This window comes from Siphateles boraxobius, unplaced genomic scaffold (assembly GCF_051911475.1).
Source record: "Siphateles boraxobius isolate OS27281-9 unplaced genomic scaffold, OSU_SipBor_1 25, whole genome shotgun sequence".
Taxonomy (NCBI): domain Eukaryota; kingdom Metazoa; phylum Chordata; class Actinopteri; order Cypriniformes; family Leuciscidae; genus Siphateles; species Siphateles boraxobius.
This window is the reverse complement of record NW_027508866.1, coordinates 9,727,376-9,748,260: the sequence shown is the minus strand read 5'-3', so window position 1 is coordinate 9,748,260 and position 20,885 is coordinate 9,727,376. Positions and strand designations below refer to the sequence as shown.

Here is a 20,885-nt window from a genome sequence, read left to right as displayed (position 1 = left end):
TTCTCCCTCTCTCTCTCTGACGCACACACACACACACACACAGAACCCTCTCACTAGCTCTCTCACTGTCAAGAGCACACTGCTCAGATACCGCCCAGAGGAGTGCTGCTCACCACAGCTGCGTCCTCTGCTGCTGCCGCCTGCACCGGGATACAAATGGAGAGACAGGGAGGTGAAAGACACAGGGCAAGAGGAGGAGAGGAGCGCACATTGGGGATGACAGCTTACCTGAGCAAGCAGCAGAGCTGCTGTGTGGAGATGCACGGGCACGTGGGAGATCGCGGAGGGGACGAGGTGCCCTGCTCTTGCAGCTGGCAGCATGAACCACAGCACGGATACAACTACCGGCCCTCATCCTCCCCGTCCATTTCAACTCTGCCCCGTCAGAGGGCCAAACTCACGGCTTCGCGCTCCGAGAGCTCCTGGAGGAGTCCCAGCCGCGGCGTGCTGCAAGCCAAAGGGGGGAGCTGCGATCTGTGGACCGACTGCGGCTGCCATCCTCACAACTGGCACGAGCCGTACCAGGTAACCGGTGACAGCTGGGCTAGGTACCAGGAGTGTGAGGGGACAGGTGCATTATGGGTAATCTGATATGAGGAGTAAAGCGAACAAAGTCGGGTTTAAGTTGTTAAGGGCTTGTTAAAAGTTAAAAGAAAGCTTGTGTTTTTCGGGACTGAAAAAGTTACGGAAACTAATAAATGTACGTTAAAATGTGTACGATCAGTAAGAATTTTTTTTTTTGGGGAGAAATTAATACTTTTATTCTGCAAGGATGCGTTCATTTCATCAAAAGTTACAGTAAATACATTTATAATGCTAATAAAGAATTCTATTTCTAATAAATGCAGTTCTATTGAACTTTTTATGAATCAAATAATGTTTCATGGTTTCCACAAAAATATTTAGCAGCACATTCTGTTCTCAACATTAATAATAATAATAAATGTTTCTTGAACACCAAATCAGCATATTAGAATGATTTCTGAAGGACCATGTGACACTGAAGACTGGATAATGATGCTGAAAATGTCAGCTTTGCTGTCACAGGAATAAATCTAATTGTATAATAAAATAAAATAAAACAGCTGTTTTAAACTTGAATAATTGTTGCCGATATTCCTGTTTTGATTGTTATTTTTGATCAAATAAATGCAGCCTTGGTCAGAAGTCAAAAACAATAAATAAAAAAATTCCAGTAAAAAAGATAATCACAGTCAACTGGAAAAGTAATGGAAATGTATCAGTTCACCAACACCATTAGAGGAAACCCATTGAATTTGTATGTTTGAAAACTGTTTTAAACGCCAGCTGGACAGATAATATTCTGGTTTTGAATGAATGCAGGTGATTTTTGAATATTTGGTTATCAAGTGGTCTTTATCAATGACTGCTGTATATGTTGCTGTAGCCATAAGGTGTGTTTTTCTTCTGTAAGTGCGTATTACCCCTGGAGCCCCTGTTCTGATCTTCTTGTTGTTTTTGTTGCTGTGTGCTGAAATCACTTTTTATTCACAACATGGCTATTAGTACACAAACACAGCTGGACGCTGCAGTCTGAAGACCCTCTGTGTGTGTGTGTGTGTGTGTGTGTGTGTGTGTGTGTGTGTGTGTGTGTGTGTGTGTGTGTGTGTGTGTGTGTGTGTGTGTGTGTGTGTGTGTGTGTGTGTGTGTGTGTGTGTGTGTGTGTGTGTGTCTACCTGATATTTCCTACGTCATGGGGATCAAATAAGGATAGGAATACCAGTAAATTTTTATAACTTGTGGGGAAATTTTTTTTTGGTCCCCATGAGGAAAACGGCTTATAAATCATACTAAAGTGATGTGTTTTTTGAAAATGTCTGATGGGTTGGGTAGGGGATAGAATATGAAGTTTGTAAAGTTTAAAAGTCATTGTCTATGGAATGGCTTATAGTAATTAGTGTGTGTGTGTGTGTGCGTGCGTGCGTGTGTGTGTGTCATTCATGTGGTACTTCCTGCGTTAAATCTAAAGCTATTCAGTGCATGTGACACTTATTTTGTGTTTTGTCTGAAAAGGATTGTTCTGCCTGCTGATTGTAAGATCCTCATTACATTTGTTTTGACCCATTTCTCATTACTAGAGTTGAAGAGGATGATGCTACCAATTTAGATGGATTTTAACACTTACATATTAAGATTGGTCTAGTGATTGGTAATGTGATGGCAGACACAGGAAGGGTAGAGAGAAATGACCGTGTGGCTTTGCTTCCACCACCTGTCTCTACATGAAAACACCTCCACTGTGCTCTTCTGTGGCAGTCTAGTGTGATGTATACGGCTTAGGGGACGTTGTGTGTGTAGGCTGAGAGTGGTTTTCAATCACCTTTCAGCTCAAACTGTTGACTGGACATGGTTAGATCTCTCTCTGATCATCTTTCCGTTCAGAGAAAGTCACCAAGAGACACTTTAGACCAATACTTTTACTATAGGACCAGTGGCAAATTATTTTGTTTTTGTGTGTTTACCAGCACTCAATAATTTGAATATTAATATTTAGGGATTAAAAAAAGACCCATACATATATGCCATTTTTTCCTCTCATTCATTTTATTTAATTGCAATACATTTGATTAATTCATAAGAATGACATATGTCATATATACTTCTTCCAAAAGCATTTAAAAAATCGTACTGATCGTAAAGCATTATTTTTAATTTTCCCTAATTTAGTTTATAGTTATATATATATATGTGTGTGTGTGTGTGTGTGTGTGTGTGTGTGTGTGTGTGTGTGTGTGTGTGTGTGTATATATATAACTAAATTAGAGAAAATTAAAAATGTTTCAGGGTCAGTAAGATTTTTTAAACGTCTTTGCAAGAAGTCTCTCAAGCTTACCAAGGCTGAATTTATTTGATTTCCATTTGAATACATTTAAAAATGTAATTTATTCTTATGATGGCAAAGCTGAATTTTCTGCATCATTACTCCAGTCTTCAGTGTCATATGATCCTTCAGAAATCATTCAATATGCTGATTCATTTCTTTATTATTATTAATGTTAAAACAGTTGTGAATGTGCTGCTTAATATTGTTGTGGAATTTATTTATTCTTTGAGTAGAAATCATTTATATGAAATAGAAGTTGTAACATCATAAGTGTCTATACATGTCTTTTTGATCCATTTCATCCTTGCTGAAAAAAAATATTAATAATTTCTTTAAAAATGACCCCAAATTGATGAATGGTATTATTACTATTCATTTTTTTTTATTTAGTAAAGTAGTTATAAATAAAAATGTAAGCATTAAAATAAAAACCCTATTATATGTATTGGTGTTTATATGGGGTGCCTCTGTCTGCTGCTCTTGGATGCTTCTTTGAGTTGGTGTCTCTGTGGTTTTCAGCTCTTTTAAGGCTGTTGTTGTTGACTTTTTTTTTCTTGTGCATTATTGACTGTGGTGTGGTAGCTCTATGTATAGTTTCTGTGGTCTGAATTATTGAGAGTGGTAAAGTGGGACAAGAGCAGATTCTCTAAACGCATTTGCAAGACCTCTCTGAGCGGCACATAACACATCTGCATACCAATCATTTTTTATCGTCATCTTTGACGTTTGGTTAAGCAAAAAACCAACTCGTTGGAGTAATTTGAAGTTGTTTGCTCTACTGCGGTTTGCAAATACCCATTGCTGTTACACTGTTTTCTAAGAGCAAAATGGTCAGTAGTAATTAATCTTCATTCAGTTATATTTTTAAACGCTCATGACTGGTTTCTTTGTTTCACTAAAGGGTATTTTTCATCTGGTAATTTGATATACCTTAAATCAAATTAGGAATGTCTGATGAGTAGTTTAATTGAAGTTTACAATTGGTATGTTATTCACAGAGGTACAATTTTAACATCTAAGGTGAATTGCTATCACTCATAAGGACAACCGTAATTATTCCATTGTGCTTATCAACACACAATTAACCTCAGTGTTGATGGCGTCCCTAGGTACGCCACGCTGTATTAATCATGTTTTGCCTGAGTAGCAATGCACTTCACACCCATTTTCTAGGCGATATGGCTTTCTGATCAGTGGTCTGGATCTCATAAACATTTGCAATGTGCCACAACACGCAACATTAAAGACTTCTCAAAACACTCACACTAGCTGAAAAAAGTATTTGAGAATTCTGACGTGTCTTTTAAGTTACATAAAGTGTCATAAACTGAGTTTCAACCCGAGCACTTTCTACCTGCCCTAAAATGCTGATACGCTGAAAACAGACACTTCTGGGTACCAAGACTTTTCCCAACTCTGCAGAGGCACGAAGATGCTGAAAGCAGAAAGCCTGCCCCAGTTTGGCTCCACAATAAGCCTATAAGATGTTTGTGTTCGTGCTCTCTTTACCAAACACTGCAAAGCTGGTCTGCCCTACGTCATACACACACACGCACACACACTTCAGACACAGCATCTTACCTATTTCTTGCATCTTTAGCCTTAAAAACAATTTAATTCTATCATGCTGTATCATTTTTAAAGCACAAATCATTTTTTTATCCCCTAATGTTTATTGAGAGCTGTGTGTTAAGCTGATTATGTAATGCCCTCACCTCTATCCTGGGCCACGTGAGCGCTGGCTGAAAGAGCCGGTCGTGCTCTGCATCCATGTGTTTGCGAGCACTTACACACAGATAACGCTGGAAACAGGCAGCATCCACTTCCATTGTGAGTGAATTAATGGACACATCAACAAAGAGTGTGTGCCCATTGAAAATCTTTTTCTACTAAGATTTATTCAAATCTTGTCTGTTTTGCCCAGCCAGGGTTTTAACTAAGTGCTAGGTATTTTGCAGTACGTATTTACATCGAGAGTAGATGTTGTCTGTGTACATTTAGCACTGGTCCCTTTTCACTGTCTTTCCTCTAGTCAGCTTCCTCAGTCTAGTCTACATTAGCACTATTGACATGAGACATGTTAGTCCAGCATCCCACTGCCCCTGTTGCCGATGAATGCGCAAATAAATTCCCTCAATGGTTTGAGAAACTTCAATATAGAAGACTCTGAATCACAGTTAGCTGTCATGACCTCATTCTCTATTCCTCAAAGAGCAATTTTGCATGCACAACACTTCTGATAAAGCATTGTCATTTTGGATTCTATTTGATGTCCAAGTGTCTGTGTTTAGGTGATAAGATCAAAAAATGACTTCCTAACACCTTCGGATAACCTTTAGTTATTCTGAACCACATTCAGTTTCAGTATGAGGTCATCAGATACACCAAAGCCTCATAAAGAACATAATGACTCAGCGATTCTGGATTTTGTCTTTGATCTTCAGCATTAATTATTCAAGCCAAGGTACCCAAATTAATTTCCGGATGTGCTGTTTTTATATTGATCTCTGTAGCAAAATTCATAGACACCCACATCCATAGAGTTAATATTGTACTGTCAGACAGAGTGCTGAACTTGATGTCTGGTGTTAATCTAAAATAAATCTGCATATCATTTGCATATTGATGAATGCAGTCATGTTTATTTATTGTACTACCTAGCAGGAGCGTTTTAACAATGATGGGTTCAAATTGAAATTGTGATTTGGCATTACAGAGCTCAGAATTATCAACATAATATTCAAGATCATTTAATATAAACTCAAATCTGCAATATGCAAAAGCCCTCTTCACGCTTATGACTAGTAGTTTAGCAATGTCATCCTAGTTGAAAATTGGAGTCATCTTTCTGAGTGTATGTGTCTCAGGGGACGGCCTCTTTATGACTCGCTTTCTGAAATGGCCATTATTGCTCTTTGTCATCCAGGGAGATATTAAACTTAGCTTTTGCTCATTTACGTTCTGTTTGCTTTTTTATTTCCGACCATTAAACTGTCATATTTTGAGATAACGCTGCAATTATCTTTTAATCTCTTTAATGTTTGTCTGCCATGCCGTGATGGACCTCATCAGTAGATAATAGCTCCAGCTACAGTAGATGGCACATTTCTGTTGTTGATCCTGCCTTGTCATTCATCACAAAATGTGGGATCTTCTTAACCATATAAAGCATATTGTGTCATATTTAAGGCTTCTAAATTATCAACATGATCAAAACTTTGCTGAAAAATCTGTTGTCTGATTGTTTGATAGCTTATACTTTCTTAGCAAGTAAAAGGACTTTTAGTATCATACTAAAAATGTCCACCTTCAGTGTGTGGTTCACATGTTTTTTTACTGTGAAATCTACTGATTTTTACAAAGTAACTGAAAGAATCAATTTTATATTGTAAGTTATATTTCCACATGAATACTTGCTGAACTGAAGCACATTATTATCCATACATCATTTTTAGAAAAAAAGTGTTGAAATGTATCAATTATGATACATCATGCTTGTGAGAAACGTTTATTTGTTTTGCCCCCACAGTAAAAACTTTGTTCATAAAACCAATCATTTAAATATCATCTTACTAAGACATTATTGAGAGCTATAGAGTGACAACTGATATTTATATGCCTTTATGTAAGTATTCTGAGATAAAATCTCAATGATTATAAGCTTTCAGATTTTCATCTTACTTGTTTGGCCATATAAATTTCAGCAAATGCACGAGGGTATTTCTGCTTATTTGGGTTCTCTGAGATGTTTTTTTTCCTCCAGATTTGAGCTTGATATTTTCCTACCTATATCATACTACATGAGCCATAAAAGCCTGATGTATCAAACCCAATAATCAACAAAAAACAATATGCAAATTATGTATGTACAATTTTTTAAGGATCGATAAACATTTCCATAAAAAAAAAGAAAGAAGGATTTTTCCGATTATTATTTCATAAGTCATGCTTTACTGGGATAAAAACAAACACATTGTTTAGTGTGAACTCAAGCTGACTTTGTGTCTCAAACCTCAGTGGTAAAGCTCAAGCTTTTAATGAGGTTTTTCCTCTCTGTTGTGTGCTTTCCAACACATCTCTCTTGTTCTCCGGTCCCGGTGTGATTGAGGCTGTAGCTCTCAAAGCAGGAGATGTATTAATGTAATTAGAGTCAGTGCGCAGTAAGCAGGTACAGCCTCAATCTTTGCTGTCGATCGATCTTCAGTCGCCGCTACAGGCCGGCTGTATCTCCCTGTGGATTTGTGTAGTAGGCCATCTCTGAATGCTAATGTGTCTGTGATAAACCTCCAGCTGAATGAGTTTGTGGAGTGTGCTAGCCCACCTTTCATTATTGTTAAAGGTGGTGTGCCTCTATTGGTAACAAACAGAATTACAAAAATAATGACTGTTTTCAATCAGGTTTCCTAAAACACAGGTCTGCCATTGGTCAGAAGACCAGATAGCCCCACTCCAAACTCACGCCATTGGTTGAGCAAGTGTTGCTGTGATTGGCTGGTCGTGATTCTCCAACAACAGAGCAATGTTTTGAGAGTGCCATAGTGCTTGGGTTTACTTGCTTCGACGAACAAATGGCTGTTGTTTAGCCTAATGCAAAGTTGTGAAATGTTTTTGACATCAGTGGAAGCGAGAACAGCCACACAGTTGCAAAACTTTAATTCGACATGTTGAACTGTGGGACTAATGCAAATGATGTGAGTGCTTCAAGAAACTAGTCCTCCACTCATTCCTCACTAACTTTGTCATTAAATAAAAATATAAAAACTGTACAAGGAAAGAACACAAAGAAAATGAAAAAGACATTCAGTCATGCAGGCAAATCATATGACATCATCAGATATGCATTATTATCTTTTCAGATATGCAGTTTTAGCTTTTGCTGAACTCGTATTCTATTTAAAGTGCTCAGTTGAAGGACGTTGATCCCCCCTCCCCCTATTAGTGAAAGAATGAGAAATGTGTGTCAGAATCAAGTCACGATGAAATTCGAATGCAGATTTCACTAGACATTTTTTGATTTTTCAATATTTTTAATGTTTGAAAGAAGTCTTTTATGCTCACCAAGGCTGCATTTATTTGATCAAAAATACAGTAAGAAAAATGTGAAGTACTATTACAGTTTAAAATGACTATAGTTTTGAAAGTTTGTAGTTTGGTCTGATATGGCAATAGCAAAGCAAGTAAAATGAGGAGAATATTACTAACGTTAACTTGACAGTAAAGAGAGAGAGAAAGAGCTTTCTTGCATGCTCTTGATTGCTGATTGTTCACTCAGCACACATGCGTCATTTGACACCTAAATCATATGTGCAAGTGAGAACTGTTACATGATTTATGTATGACGACTGGTTCCCTACATCATTACTGGAAGGCGGTACAGTAATCACATGATGTTTTCCAAAAGTTCTCTGCTGGCAAACATCCGAAGCGCGCGCCCAGAATGCTGCCTCTCAGTTAGTGAGCGAATAGCTTATTAAATCGTGTTCTCTTTCATGTAGACAAATTCACACAAAATTATGTCAAAACGCCCGTATAGGCAAGTATCCTTGTGAAACCTTGTCGGTTATGTCTTAAGTGAACGTGAACAGTTGAAAAGAACATGTGTAACAGTGTGTTGGATACGTGCAGCTCTTAAAGTGACAATAAACCATCTGCTGTCTTTTACCTCAATGTTAATCTAACACAAAAGACAGAGAAAATCGCTCACCGTTCTTGACTGATTGAGTCGTGCTGAAGCAGCTCTAAAGGTACACTGTCCTATTAAATTACAGATTCCTTAAATATGATAGAGCAATAATATGAACAGTGAAAGTAACAGTAGCTCCTACAATACATTTTAACAGGCATAATTAGGAATGAAAATAACTGAAGGAAATATCTATTCGCTCAGCCAAATAATTTGATTCATATTCTTTTGGTTTCTCTGCCCAATATTAAATTCCAAAACAGGTATCGGCAAGTACTAAAAATAAAAATATGGCTATCGGACACGTTCTGGAAAAAGTGGTATCGTGGTAGTTGACATCATATTCACAGTAATACTGTGGATTATTACTTAACAGCAATTACACTTCATGAGGACATTTATCTAAATGAAAGTTGTCCTGCTGTTTACCTAGTAGTAACTGGGATTAAGCCTTTTAAGTGATTTATTTTAGTTATATTTGTGAGTTTGATTCATATTTGAGCTGTTAACGTTCACATCTAAGATATTAAAGGCACACTATGCAGGAATTCCGTTTTTGTCAAACAGTGACCCCTAGAGTCGCTCTAGTGTACTTGTATTTAACGTTACTGTCATAAATACCACTCACGCAGACTGTCTCTGCACTCACGGCCTCTGCACTTTATAATAATATAGTATCCTACCGCGTTTGATGGCTTATAACATTTTTACATGATTGCAGCTAAATTACAAGGAAATAGGCTATAGCCTAGGCCCACTGTATAATTTCATTTGTGTTTTTTGAGTGTAATGTAAACATTACAAAATGCCAGATGACATCAACAAAGTTACATGTACGTTGCATTATTTGCGAGACGGCCACCATTCAACCCGAAAAAAGTAATATAACCATTCCAATAACTCCGAAGCTGTTCAGTTAAGCTAAAAAAAACTGCATAGTTCCCCTTTAACATCAGTGTGTATTTGTTTGTGTATGGAAGCATGGATGGGGTTGTTTAAGTGCAAACGTAGCACTTGATGAAAATCCGCTCATTAATTACTCACCCTCATGTCGTTCTAAACCTGTAAGACCTTCGTTCATCTTCAGAACACAAATGAAGATATTTTCGATTAAATCTGACAGCAACGTCATTGCAACTTTCAAGGCCTAGAAAGGTGGTAAAAACATTGTTAAATAAAAGTCCATGTGACTAGTTGTTCAACCTTCATGTTATGAAGCGATGAGAATACTTTTTGTGCGTTTTCGTTCCTTTAAATATAGTAAAACAAAAATATTTGTTAGGTCTTTGTGGTCTGCAGAAATTACACATGATTTATTCCTGCCTCCAGGACCACAGACATCATTATTAAGGTAAATTAGCCTAACTGTGCAGATATCGTTACTTTACGGTGAATTCTGCAGCTGTACATTATGCTGTGTAAAATGATCAAATATTTTCTAATAAAGGCTAATGAAGGGGTTACACTTCGTCCCCTTGGAATTATAAGGTTCTATCTGACATTTTTGTCAAAATTGAGTTATTCACATATTCTTATTCTGTGACAACTTATTTACATTATGTGATGTGTTTTTTTAAGTTGTGTACATTGTGGGACTTTTATTGAAAAAACAAAAAGTTTCTATCTACAAAATCGAACTCTAACTTGGCTCTATAAGGTTCTATCTGCGTGAGCCAATCAGCACTTCGAATGCACAGAAGAGGACCAATCAGAATCAACTTTATATGTCATGTCGCCGGCTTTTTCCTTGAAGACAAAAAGAAACCCCATAAAGGCAGAATGCTATACATTTACAGTAAATTAAATATTCACTAAATTGTGTAGTGTTATGAAGTGGCTTCAATTTGGCCATTTTCTTTATAGTGTATTGGTTATTATTATTAATTATGAATCAGGTTATTATTAATAACTATTATTATTATAGTTATTATTATCTGAATTATACAAATATGCAGTGAGTAAATTGAATATTTAAAAAAAAAACATTTAACATACAAGTGTGTGTGTGTGCGCGAGTGTGTGAAAGTGAGTGTGTGAAAGTGTGTGTGTGTGTGAGTGTGTGTGTGAGTGTGTGTGTGTGTGTGTGTGTGTGTGTGTGTGTGTGTGTGTGTGTGTGTGTGTGTGTGTGTGTGTGTGTGTGTGTGTGTGTGTGTGTGTGTGTGTGTGTGTGTGTGTGTGTGTGCGAGTGTGTGTGTGGGTGTGTGTGTGTGTGTGTGCGAGTGTGTGTGTGCGAGTGTGTGTGTGTGTGTGTGTGTGTGTGTTTGTGTGCGAGTGTGTGTGTGTGTGTGCGAGTGTGTGTGTGGGTGTGTGTGTGTGTGTGTGAGTGTGTGTGTGTGTGTGTGAGTGTGTGTGTGTGTGTGTGTGTGTGTGTGTGTGTGTGTGTGTGTGTGTGTGTGTGTGTGTGTGTGTGTGTGTGTGTGAAAGTGTGTGTGTGTGTGTGTGTGTGTGTGTGTGTGTGACTGTGTGTGTGTGAGTGAGAGAGAGTGTGTGTGTGTGTGTGTGTGATTAAAAAAATAGTCTGACATTTTTTGTGATCATATAGTCAGTGAATCATTTTTCAATGATTATTTAACTTTATGAATTAATTTGCTGAAGCATGTCGATTTTATTGTAGTTTTTAAAGTCTTAAAATGTCTTAATTTTTACAATTTTAAGCCTTAAAGGTCAAATAGTTAACAATTTCATTGATGGGGTCTTAATTACAACAATAAACGTTAGCATGTTATTTCAGCCATACTGATGTCTAGAGAGAAAGCCATTTCACCTGGCCCACTTTAGCTGGAATAAAGTCCTGCTCAGATGTATTACAGTAGCTGCTTTCTGTCTAAACAAAAGAAAGATTAAAGTAACAATTTCTGCAATAATGTGTTTAATTACCCACCAAATTGGTAACGAAAATTAAGATTCTGCACTGGACAAAATATTTAGACCTACCTTGCTTAATTTGAAATGTCCTAAATACATGGAAGTGCTAAAAAATATGAAATAAATGTCATAGAAGGGATACAATTTTACTTTCTAACACATGTTGAGACATTGTTACAACATTAATTTTATATTTAATGTTCAAATAATGTTTTGGCAGATAGAACCTTATAATTCTAAGCGAAAAGTGTTTTTTTAGAATTAGAAGGTTCTATCTGCGTTTGACTCATTCCAAAAAAAACCATTTACAAATTTGAGAGGATTTTGATATTGTACATTTAGAATACATTTAGGGTCCCTGTTATTTTCATGTTTGAAAGAAACTTGTTCCCCATATAAATTTTCCTATATGTAATGCAAAAACTTTGAAGCTCAATATCTCAAAACTGCTCAGAACGCAGATAGAACCTTATAATTCCAAGGGGACGACTTCACAACAGTCAATGGAATTACAGAGAAGGCACAGTATAGAGGTCCACCCACTAAGATTTCTGGCCTCAGTGCTGTGTGGGAGAGATTCGTTGACTTTGTGTGGTCATCAGAAACTATCTAAACAGCACCCGAGAGAAAGAGAGAGAGAAACAAACAATTTCAACATTCACGTCATACATTTTTTTTTCCCTCAGCAATGATCACACGCGAAATTATGCCATTTTTTTCCTCATCATTCATCTAATCAATCTATGTGTATGTGTGTATGTAAATATGTTGTGTTCCATTGACTGTGGGTGTTACTGCCGACTGTTGTTTTGAAGTTGTGTTCTTCATCATGGCATCTGTGAGCTCAGCGGTTCCCATCATGCTCTGATGTATCCCTTAAAAACTAGGCCAGTTCACGCATCTCCAATCCACTCTGATCTTTATCTCTCTCTTTCTGTTTTCCTCTCCATCCATCTCTCTCTCCCTCCCTTTCTTTTCACAGGCAAGTCCTGCCCCAATTATTGTCAACACGGACACTTTGGAATCTGTACCATACGTGAGTTTTGATTTTTCATTTATTTATTGCATGTTCATGACATTATGCACAGCCGTGACATCGCCAATCACCCTCTTGATGAGTTCACTGCCCACGCAGAGTGAGTGGCGAATAAATTTGACATCCTTTTTATTTTTTTGCTTTTCATGAATTTAATGTCATTTATCACTCCACGCTGTGCAAATAGGATCAACATATTCAATGATTGATGACTTTTCATAAATAAGCCAGATAAGGAGGCCAGCGATTAGCTGTGGGTTTAGATTAGCACTGGCTTTTCACAAAGCTTTTCTTTTATGAGCTTGAAATATTAATCAAGTTCTGTGTCGTTTTGGGTGGGATGTATGAGAGAGATTTGATGAACAGTTGGTTTTGAGTAATGGTTGATAACCAAGGAGACTGGACTGACTAGGATTACTTAAAGTATTATCATTAAATTAAAAAATAACAATATATTACAATTATTTAATTGCAGCAGTATTACTACAAATATAGGGAGGGAGGGGGGGGGGGGTTAAATTGGGCAATGGGGGGGCTTCAAGTCAAAAAGTTGAGAACCACTGGTTTAGAGAAATTAACCCTGTAAAGCCTAGCATATGAAATAATAGCCAGAAACATGCATACATATGTTACTCAACATGTTGTTCATCAAGGTTTTATGGCTCATATATTATGATATAGGTATTGAGCTCTTCCAAAAGGGAAATTGCAATTTGGTGTAGTGGTATTTATATGGCCAAAAAGTTAGCATACTGTATAAGTATCAATTATCACTCTATATTAGGGGTGTGACAATACACAATATTGAGTTCACTTGAACGATATGAGCCTATATTTTAACACTGCTTTTAAGAAATCTTCAATGACAAAAAATAAGACTGGGAAAATATATATATCTATATATCTCCCAATAATCATTTTATGACAGCAAAAAGACACGTGCACCACGACCTAAAGGTGAACATTTTTAGAATTATACTAAAAGGTCTTTTAGTATGCTATATGAATCACACGGCAGAAGGCATGTAGTGGATTGTGTACAATAGTTTTGATCATGTTAGAGCCCTTAGAAATTTGTGTATCAAATATGATACACTAGGCTATAGAGTTGAAGCTTTGTTCCAAAACCTTATGAGCTGCCTACATAGGCAGCATTTCAATGAAGGCACGTATACTTCATTATTAAAATGATCCAAAAAAAGCTGAGTATGCTCATCTGAAAAGTGTGATCTAAAAATAAATTTGTATTCAATATTTCTGTTTTGTATTTTTATGCATATTAGAGGACAGTTCTGTCAAATTCAATTGGAGTATACATTGTGCTTCACATGAAGCCACCTATGTAGAGCGTTCCATATCAGTCAATTATGAGATTCCATTTCATAGTATTCTGCCTTAGATGGTGGTTGCCTATTGTTTTTTTGAATTTGTAAATACAACATTATTGGAATATGTTTTACAAAAAAATGCTATTTCAGTCTTTCTGCTTCAAAATTTCATATTTAATTCATTGTGATACTTGCCGTATCTTAATAGTGAAATTTATTATCAATTTCCGAGTGAAAAATTGTTGGCAGCACGGCGCTTTTCATTTTGAATCAGAACTAATGAGGTAGATAAATGCAGGAGGAGAAAACATTGAGCACATGATAGAACAGGTGATGGGACTGAGTGAAAGAACACAGAGAGGGAAAGTAGTGTTGAATCAGACTCTAACACAGAGCGATAAGTACTCGGCACGAAGCGCAAAGAGCGCGCACACAAACATGTTAACAACACCGCTTGACCTTGAGTCGGTAGAGGAAGGTTTTGTCTGTTTCCTGCAAACTCCAAAATGATGTGTTTTTTCCTGTTATTGCAGTTTTGTAATTTGACCATGTCCAGAAACAGCCAGCCATTTATGAACAACCTAAAACGCTCATTCTTTTTTCTTTTTTTTTCTGTTTCAGCTTTGTTATAAGAAAGATAAATCACAAATAATATCTCTTTAACCACTCAATTGTTTCTCTTAAACGACAATGAGATTAAATGGAGGTTAAAAAGATTCTCTTCCTCCATTACATCAGAAAGATATCATGAGAAATATCCCACTATTCTTGCTCTGTTTCATTAAAAGAATCTCCTCCGTTCCACATGGCTCTTACACACACTCTTCACGTTCACTGAGGTTAATCTAATTTGATTCTCGTTTCTCTGCCGGCGTCTCAGTAATGAAATATTAATAGCAAGGCATATCCAGATAACTGCGGATGTGCCGTGTTTTAGTCAAAGCGCCATACTTTCATCAACAATGCGAGATCGACCGTGACATCCTGAATCCAGCAACACACTTAATGTTGCTGTTAAGACGGTTTAATTGCTTTCCCCCCTTTTTTTCTGCTGTTCTCAATTTAAAGCCTGCTGTGGACTTGTGTTGGAGTACGTATGAGATTATATTGATTATCAGCTGCTTTAAGCACCTGTCTTTGTTTGATAGAACTTCTAATATCCTAATACGAGTGAACAAGAGAGTGAAGATAGAGTTCTGGTAAAAGAGAACACTATGATGGATTGCTCCAGTAGAGCAGGTGTTTAGCCTATAAACACTGTGTGTGTGCGTGGGTGTGTGTGTGCGCGTGCGCATGTTCTGTGCTCCCAAAATGTAAATCTCTAAAGTAGAATGAATTCACTGACCCTTTTTTCATTGAGAACTTTATTTTATCATTAAAATGGTGACACTGGGATTTAACGTACGCTGCGTTTTAGATTTACGCACACAATCTTTGAATTATCTGAGTTGTGGGAGGGGTAGATGGGTAACAGAACTAGTGTTAAAATGTGTTGCTGTGATTAGAGGTAATGGAGGCCTGTGTGATCCATACATCACAGTTGCATTCAAATATAATCTTATACGTGTTGGCGAATTTGTGGCTAATTTGTATGAATTGTTACGATCTGCTTACGCCCCAGTGACGGTTGTGTTTATGGATGGGGTTAGGGGTGGACCCTCATTTTTTTAAATAAAAAATGTACATTTTCGTATGATTCACATCATATGTTTACATATGAAATTGCCACCTCATACAAGAGTTACGTTTCCTGTGAGATTGGGTTGATCCAATGGATTGAGTCGCTGTTGAGGAGATATAAAGACTCTACACTTTCCCAGAGAGAAAAGAAAGGTGTGCTGCAGTAAACCCAGCGGGAAAGGACCGAATCAAGCTCATTATGCATGTATTCATGGCATATATTTATCTTGCGCAAACACATTCGCTCACCCAGTACAGTGTCATCTGTTCACTTTATTAAAAGGAACCTCAGTTGCTTTAGTGTGCAGATTGGCCTTAGGTTAAGTGCTATGTGGGCTTTGTGATGTTTGTCAAGGAAGTATCAAAGCTAGTTTAAAAAAATCAAGCTTAAAAGACAGATTTTTCTCAGGAGTCATGAAAGAAATGAGAAGTGTCACTTTTATCTGTTGACGCTTCTGAAAGATTTTGAAAAAACAAAGTGTGTGAAGCTGCCAAACATTATATATAAAGGAGAGCAATAGACCTTAGAGAAGATTAAATATTTAATTTGATACAAACAAAGCATTCAGTGGGCTATGTTATAATGCTGGATGTCTTTCCAAAATCTTCTGGTTGTGAAAATTATAGGTGTTAGGTCGACTATAATGTATTGCTATAAAGATGCACAGTTATGCATAAGATACAGTTCTAAGGTAAACAGTTTTGGTCAAACTCTAAGGCAAGCTTTTTTTATTATACTGTACATATTACATTCTAAAAGTTTTTTTTTTTTTTTTTTAAGAAATCAATACTTTTTTCCAGCAAGGATACAATACATTGTTAAAAGATTATTGAAACTGAAGGCATTTCTAATGTTACTAAAGATATCGGTTTTTAAACGAATGCTGTTCTTTTGAACTTTCTATTTATCAAAGAATCCTGAAAAAAAGTATCAAGATTTCCACAAAAATATTAAGCAGTGCAGCTGTTTTCATCACTGATAATAATGAATGTTTCTTGAGTGCCAAATCAGCATGGTTGAAAACAAAGTGTAGAAACAACTTTCACTCAGAAATTCCCAGTAAATTTCACAATTAATTGCAAAGAAATTCCTTGTAACACGTTTCAGAAAAACTGAAATAGTATTTTCTTGTAAAACGCCCTCCAGTTATCTTTGTTTTATTTACAACTTCCATTTACAACAATGATTTCATGTGACCGAAGACGCATTACGGAGTAATGACGCTGAAAATTCAGCTTTTGACAGGAATAAATTACATTTTAAAATATATTAAAATCGAAAACACTTTTGGGAAGAGGTCACACAGGCACTATCAACTATAGTTGGCTGCCACATCCCAATGTCGCCTTCCCTTTGCTTGCTGGGGGACCTCACAATAATAACTGATAAAACCATAAACTCTAAAATACTCCTCACAGCTCTAGCCATCGCCAAGAAAACTATCCTCATGAACTGGAAAACCAGAAATAAATTACACATTAACATCTGGAAAAATCTTATAACAGACTTCATGGCAATGGAACTCGCATCTCCCCTTCATAATAACACATCTGAAACTGATCCCTGCCGTCCAACACTTTCTGACCTCTTACAGCTATGAATCCTTTCTCTGTTTTCAACTCTGACTTCTCTCACCTTCTTACTCAACCCACGAATATTCATATTAGTTGTTTAAACTTGTTTCTGTCATCATTGTTATTGCTATCTTTACTGTTACTGTTATGATTACTATTTTCATTTTTTTTTTTTTTTTTTTTTTTTTTTTTTTTTTTCATTGTTGTAACTACTGTTGTTGCTGTTTTTTGCTCTTACCGTTATGATCACCACTGCCATCATCATTGTCGTTTATTATTATTATTAATATTATTATTATTATTATCATCATCAATATTGCCATTGTCAATGCTGTTTTAGAATTAGATATCATTGTCATCACTAGTGCAATAACTTCCCCCTTATCTCTTCATGGGTTTTTAATGCACCACAACATAGAATAAAAAAAAAAAATAAATAAATAAAAAAAAGAAGGATTAAGGATATATGGAAAAACCTCACAAACACCAAGGCAGGCTAGACAGGCGAGAAGTGGTTTCAACGGGACAGCATCTCTGTCCCAATTTGAGACACTCTCGCACTGTACTCCCTATTTTAATGCACCTTAGACATTGCACATAACACACATAACACAAAAAAAAAAAAATTAAAAATTAAAAAAAAAATAGGAAAAGATATGGACTGATGAGATGAGGGGGAAGGTTATATTATATTATCTTATATTATATTATCTTATTATGTCGTATTTTATGCAGGATTGACAATGGCAATTATTACATAGGAGGAAGGATGGAAGTAAAAAATCTACCAACACAATATTGGCAATATGGTGGTAGTGGGAAGTGGGATGGTGATGGTAATAACAATGGTAATACATAATAAACGGTTACTTTGTTTACGCATACACACACATACACATAACCACACTCACACCCGCACACATACACACTTAAACACTTAAATCACTCTTGTCACTGCTGGAAGTATGGATTTACAAGATTGCTCACTACTGCACTATGTTGGTTTGTTTGTATGTATGCCTGATTGTTAAATAAAAAAAAAAAAAAAAAAAAAAAAAAAAAAAAAAAAAAAAAAGAAAAGTCACGTTTAAATGATAAAAAAAAAAAAAAAAAAAAAAAAAAAAAATAAAATCGAAAACGTGTTAAATTCGAATAATATTACTTAAAAATTATTTACATAAATGCATCCTTGGTGGTAAATTTTCTTTCATTTAATACCAAAAATAATTATCTCATGTAAGCTCAGTTTTCCTTTCAAGGGAACTCGAGCTGCGTTTGAGACGCGGTGGGAACGCTCTGCGTGATTACGTCATGAAGCACGTGTAAAATCAGTCCAATGGAAGCCCACTACGACATAGGTGACGTCATAGACCAGGAAACTATAAAGCACCCCTGAAATCAGACCGCGACAGCTTCTGCACCTTCAGCAAGCGCTCTCTGTATATCTGTCCTTGTCTACTTATTGTTGTCTGTCAAGCCCAATATATCTATCATTATTATGGCGAGCAAGCAAGATTATAGACGGTGTGTTGTTCCCTGCCCTCGTTATATTACGGGTGGGGACACACATCAGCTTTGTGTTGCTTGTTTGGGAGTGGAGCATGCCCAGTTAGTCCTCGAGGGGGCTGATTGTGAGCATTGTATGAGTCTAGCTATGAAGACGCTCCGCTCTTGCCTATCGTTCTTTGAGGAGAATGGTTTGGTTCGCTCTCCCCGCGCGGGTCCCGCTGTTGCCTAGACACGGCGGCGACTCGCATTTTGGGGTTCGCAAACGGATCTGACAGCGTGCGTTGGGACGGGCCCCACCCTATCTCAGCTTTCACCTGCAGATCCAGTGTGCTGCGATTTCCAGTTCCGAGGAATTGGTATCGTCAGTGTTTTGTTAAGAAAAAGTGAACAAAACAAATAAAAATATTAATAAAAATGCAGATGTTTGATTTTTCAATAAATAGGCAGCTCATAACTCTGTTGAATAAAGAGGAGATTTTTTAAAGGAGGTTTTTCTAATGCTGTTGCTAGTTAAATATTTACTGGACAGCTGAACATTATGAGAGTGACAATAAAAAGAGTTTATTAGATGAAATATATCTAAAAAAACAGGAAAACTCTGTATCTCAACCTCCTCGTCGGGGACTACTGTTTTTTTCACTGAGGTGTCGAGATCGTGGAATAAACCGGTTTCTATTTTATGTGTTTAATACCCAAACGTCTAACTAGAGTAATGTTATGGATATTTAGTATCATGGTATGACAGTGCCTTGGATTATAGAGACGCTTGCGAGCTTTCTCTCTCCCGATTCGGCGTCATCATTTTTTAACCCCGAAGTTACCCACCAGCCATCTTTAATAATAATTAAATTTCATGAGGCAGTACTGGTGGGTAAAGTATTAAAGGACATAGATGAATGTGAGGATGTCAGCATTGACTCTATTCGAGAATATATTCGAGAATATATATATATATATATATATATATATATATATATATATATATATATATGTGTTTATATGTATACGTTTTTCTGATATATAAAAATAAAGAAAGATAAAAATGTCTGTTCTTCTGGACGCTCCGCTTTCAAGAAAACTAAACCTTTCAGCGGCATTCCAGAGGTTTCTTCCTCACCAATCTGTGTTCCTGAAACTGGCATAGAGTGCAAAAAAAAAAAAAAAGACCTGATGCCGAGGCTATCAGGCTTCTAAGGGTGGTCCCCTCCGGGGTAGGGACGGTTTTGAGAAATCGTTTCTCCTCGGCGCCCTCTGGGGTGTGACTCTCTGAGGAGGGTCGCAGCGCTGCCAGTTCGGTTGTTCCCTGCCGGCTCGCCGTTCAGGGCACCGAGGTGTCAGCGTCCCCATACGATCCTCCGAGGAGGGTCGTAGAGCAGTCAGTTCGGTCTCCCTGCCGGTTCGCCATTTCAGGGTGCCGAGGTGCCTGCTTTTTCCTACGATCCTCCGAGGAGGGTCGTAGGAACTAAGCTAGTTAGAGGTAGGCAAGACCTAAATAAAAAGAGGACTGTCGTCATCTCTAATAAAGCTTAGACAAGAAGTCCTGCCGAGAGAAAGGAGGGACGGTTTTGAGAAATCGTTTCTCCTCGGCGCCCACTGGGGTGCGACTCTCTGAGGAGGGTCGCAGCGCTGCCAGTTCGGTTGTTCCCTGCCGGTTCGCCGCTTCAGGGCGCCGAGGTGTCAGTGTCCCTGTGCAATCCTCCGAGGAGGGTTGTAGAACGGTCAGTTCGGTTGTTCCCTGCCGGTTCGCCGCTTCAGGGCACCGAAATGATTGTTCAATCAAATCCAGAGGCCAGTCTCGAGAGACTGGTTCCCTTATCTGAATTTCTGGCAGCGTGGAAACTTCTGCCAAATATTTCTCTATGGGTCCTGCACATAATAGAAAAGGGTTACAGAATTCAGCTCGGTTCTCGTTCGCCCAGATTTCAGGGAGTCCTCCCTACGGTAGTGGGCTCACAGCAGGCTCTGGTTATGGAGCAGGAAGTACTGACACTTCTTCAAAAAGGAGCTATAAAAAGGGTTTCTCCTCCCAGCAGAGAGTCAGGGTTTTACAGCCGTTACTTCATTGTTTCAAAGAAGGATGGAGGGTTGCGTTCTATTCTAGATCTGCGCCATTTAAACAGCAGAGTTCAGAAACTCAAGTTCAGAATGCTTACACTCAAACAGATTGTATCACAGATTCAGTCCGAGGACTGGTTTGTCTCAGTAGACTTGAAGGACGCGTACTTCCAAGTATCTATCCATCCTCATCACAGGAAGTTCCTGAGGTTCGCTTTAAAAACGGGGGCGAAGCTTACCAATATCGGGTTCTTCCATTTGGCCTAGGTTTATCACCCCGCACCTTTACAAAATGCGTGGATGCAGCTC

General features: G+C 37.5%; 1 protein-coding gene across 48 annotated transcripts in view; it reads left to right on the top strand.

The window, feature by feature from the left end:
* The window catches only part of dlg2 (discs, large homolog 2 (Drosophila)), a 305,321-nt gene that overhangs the window by 204,821 nt on the left and 79,615 nt on the right, over positions 1-20,885 (top strand). For 43 of the 48 annotated variants that reach the window (XR_013207082.1, XR_013207083.1, XM_077242498.1 and 40 more), the window contains one exon: positions 12,376-12,429. The exons of 3 other annotated variants lie outside the window; for them this stretch is intronic. Coding sequence is in view for 43 of the 45 variants with exons in the window: in XM_077242498.1 (XP_077098613.1) it covers positions 12,376-12,429 (54 nt within the window). In the remaining 2 variants the exon portion in view is untranslated. Of the gene's footprint in view, positions 1-167; positions 526-12,375; positions 12,430-20,885 lie in introns of those variants that run through there. 2 more of the 48 variants (XM_077242499.1, XM_077242507.1) reach the window with 2 other exon arrangements.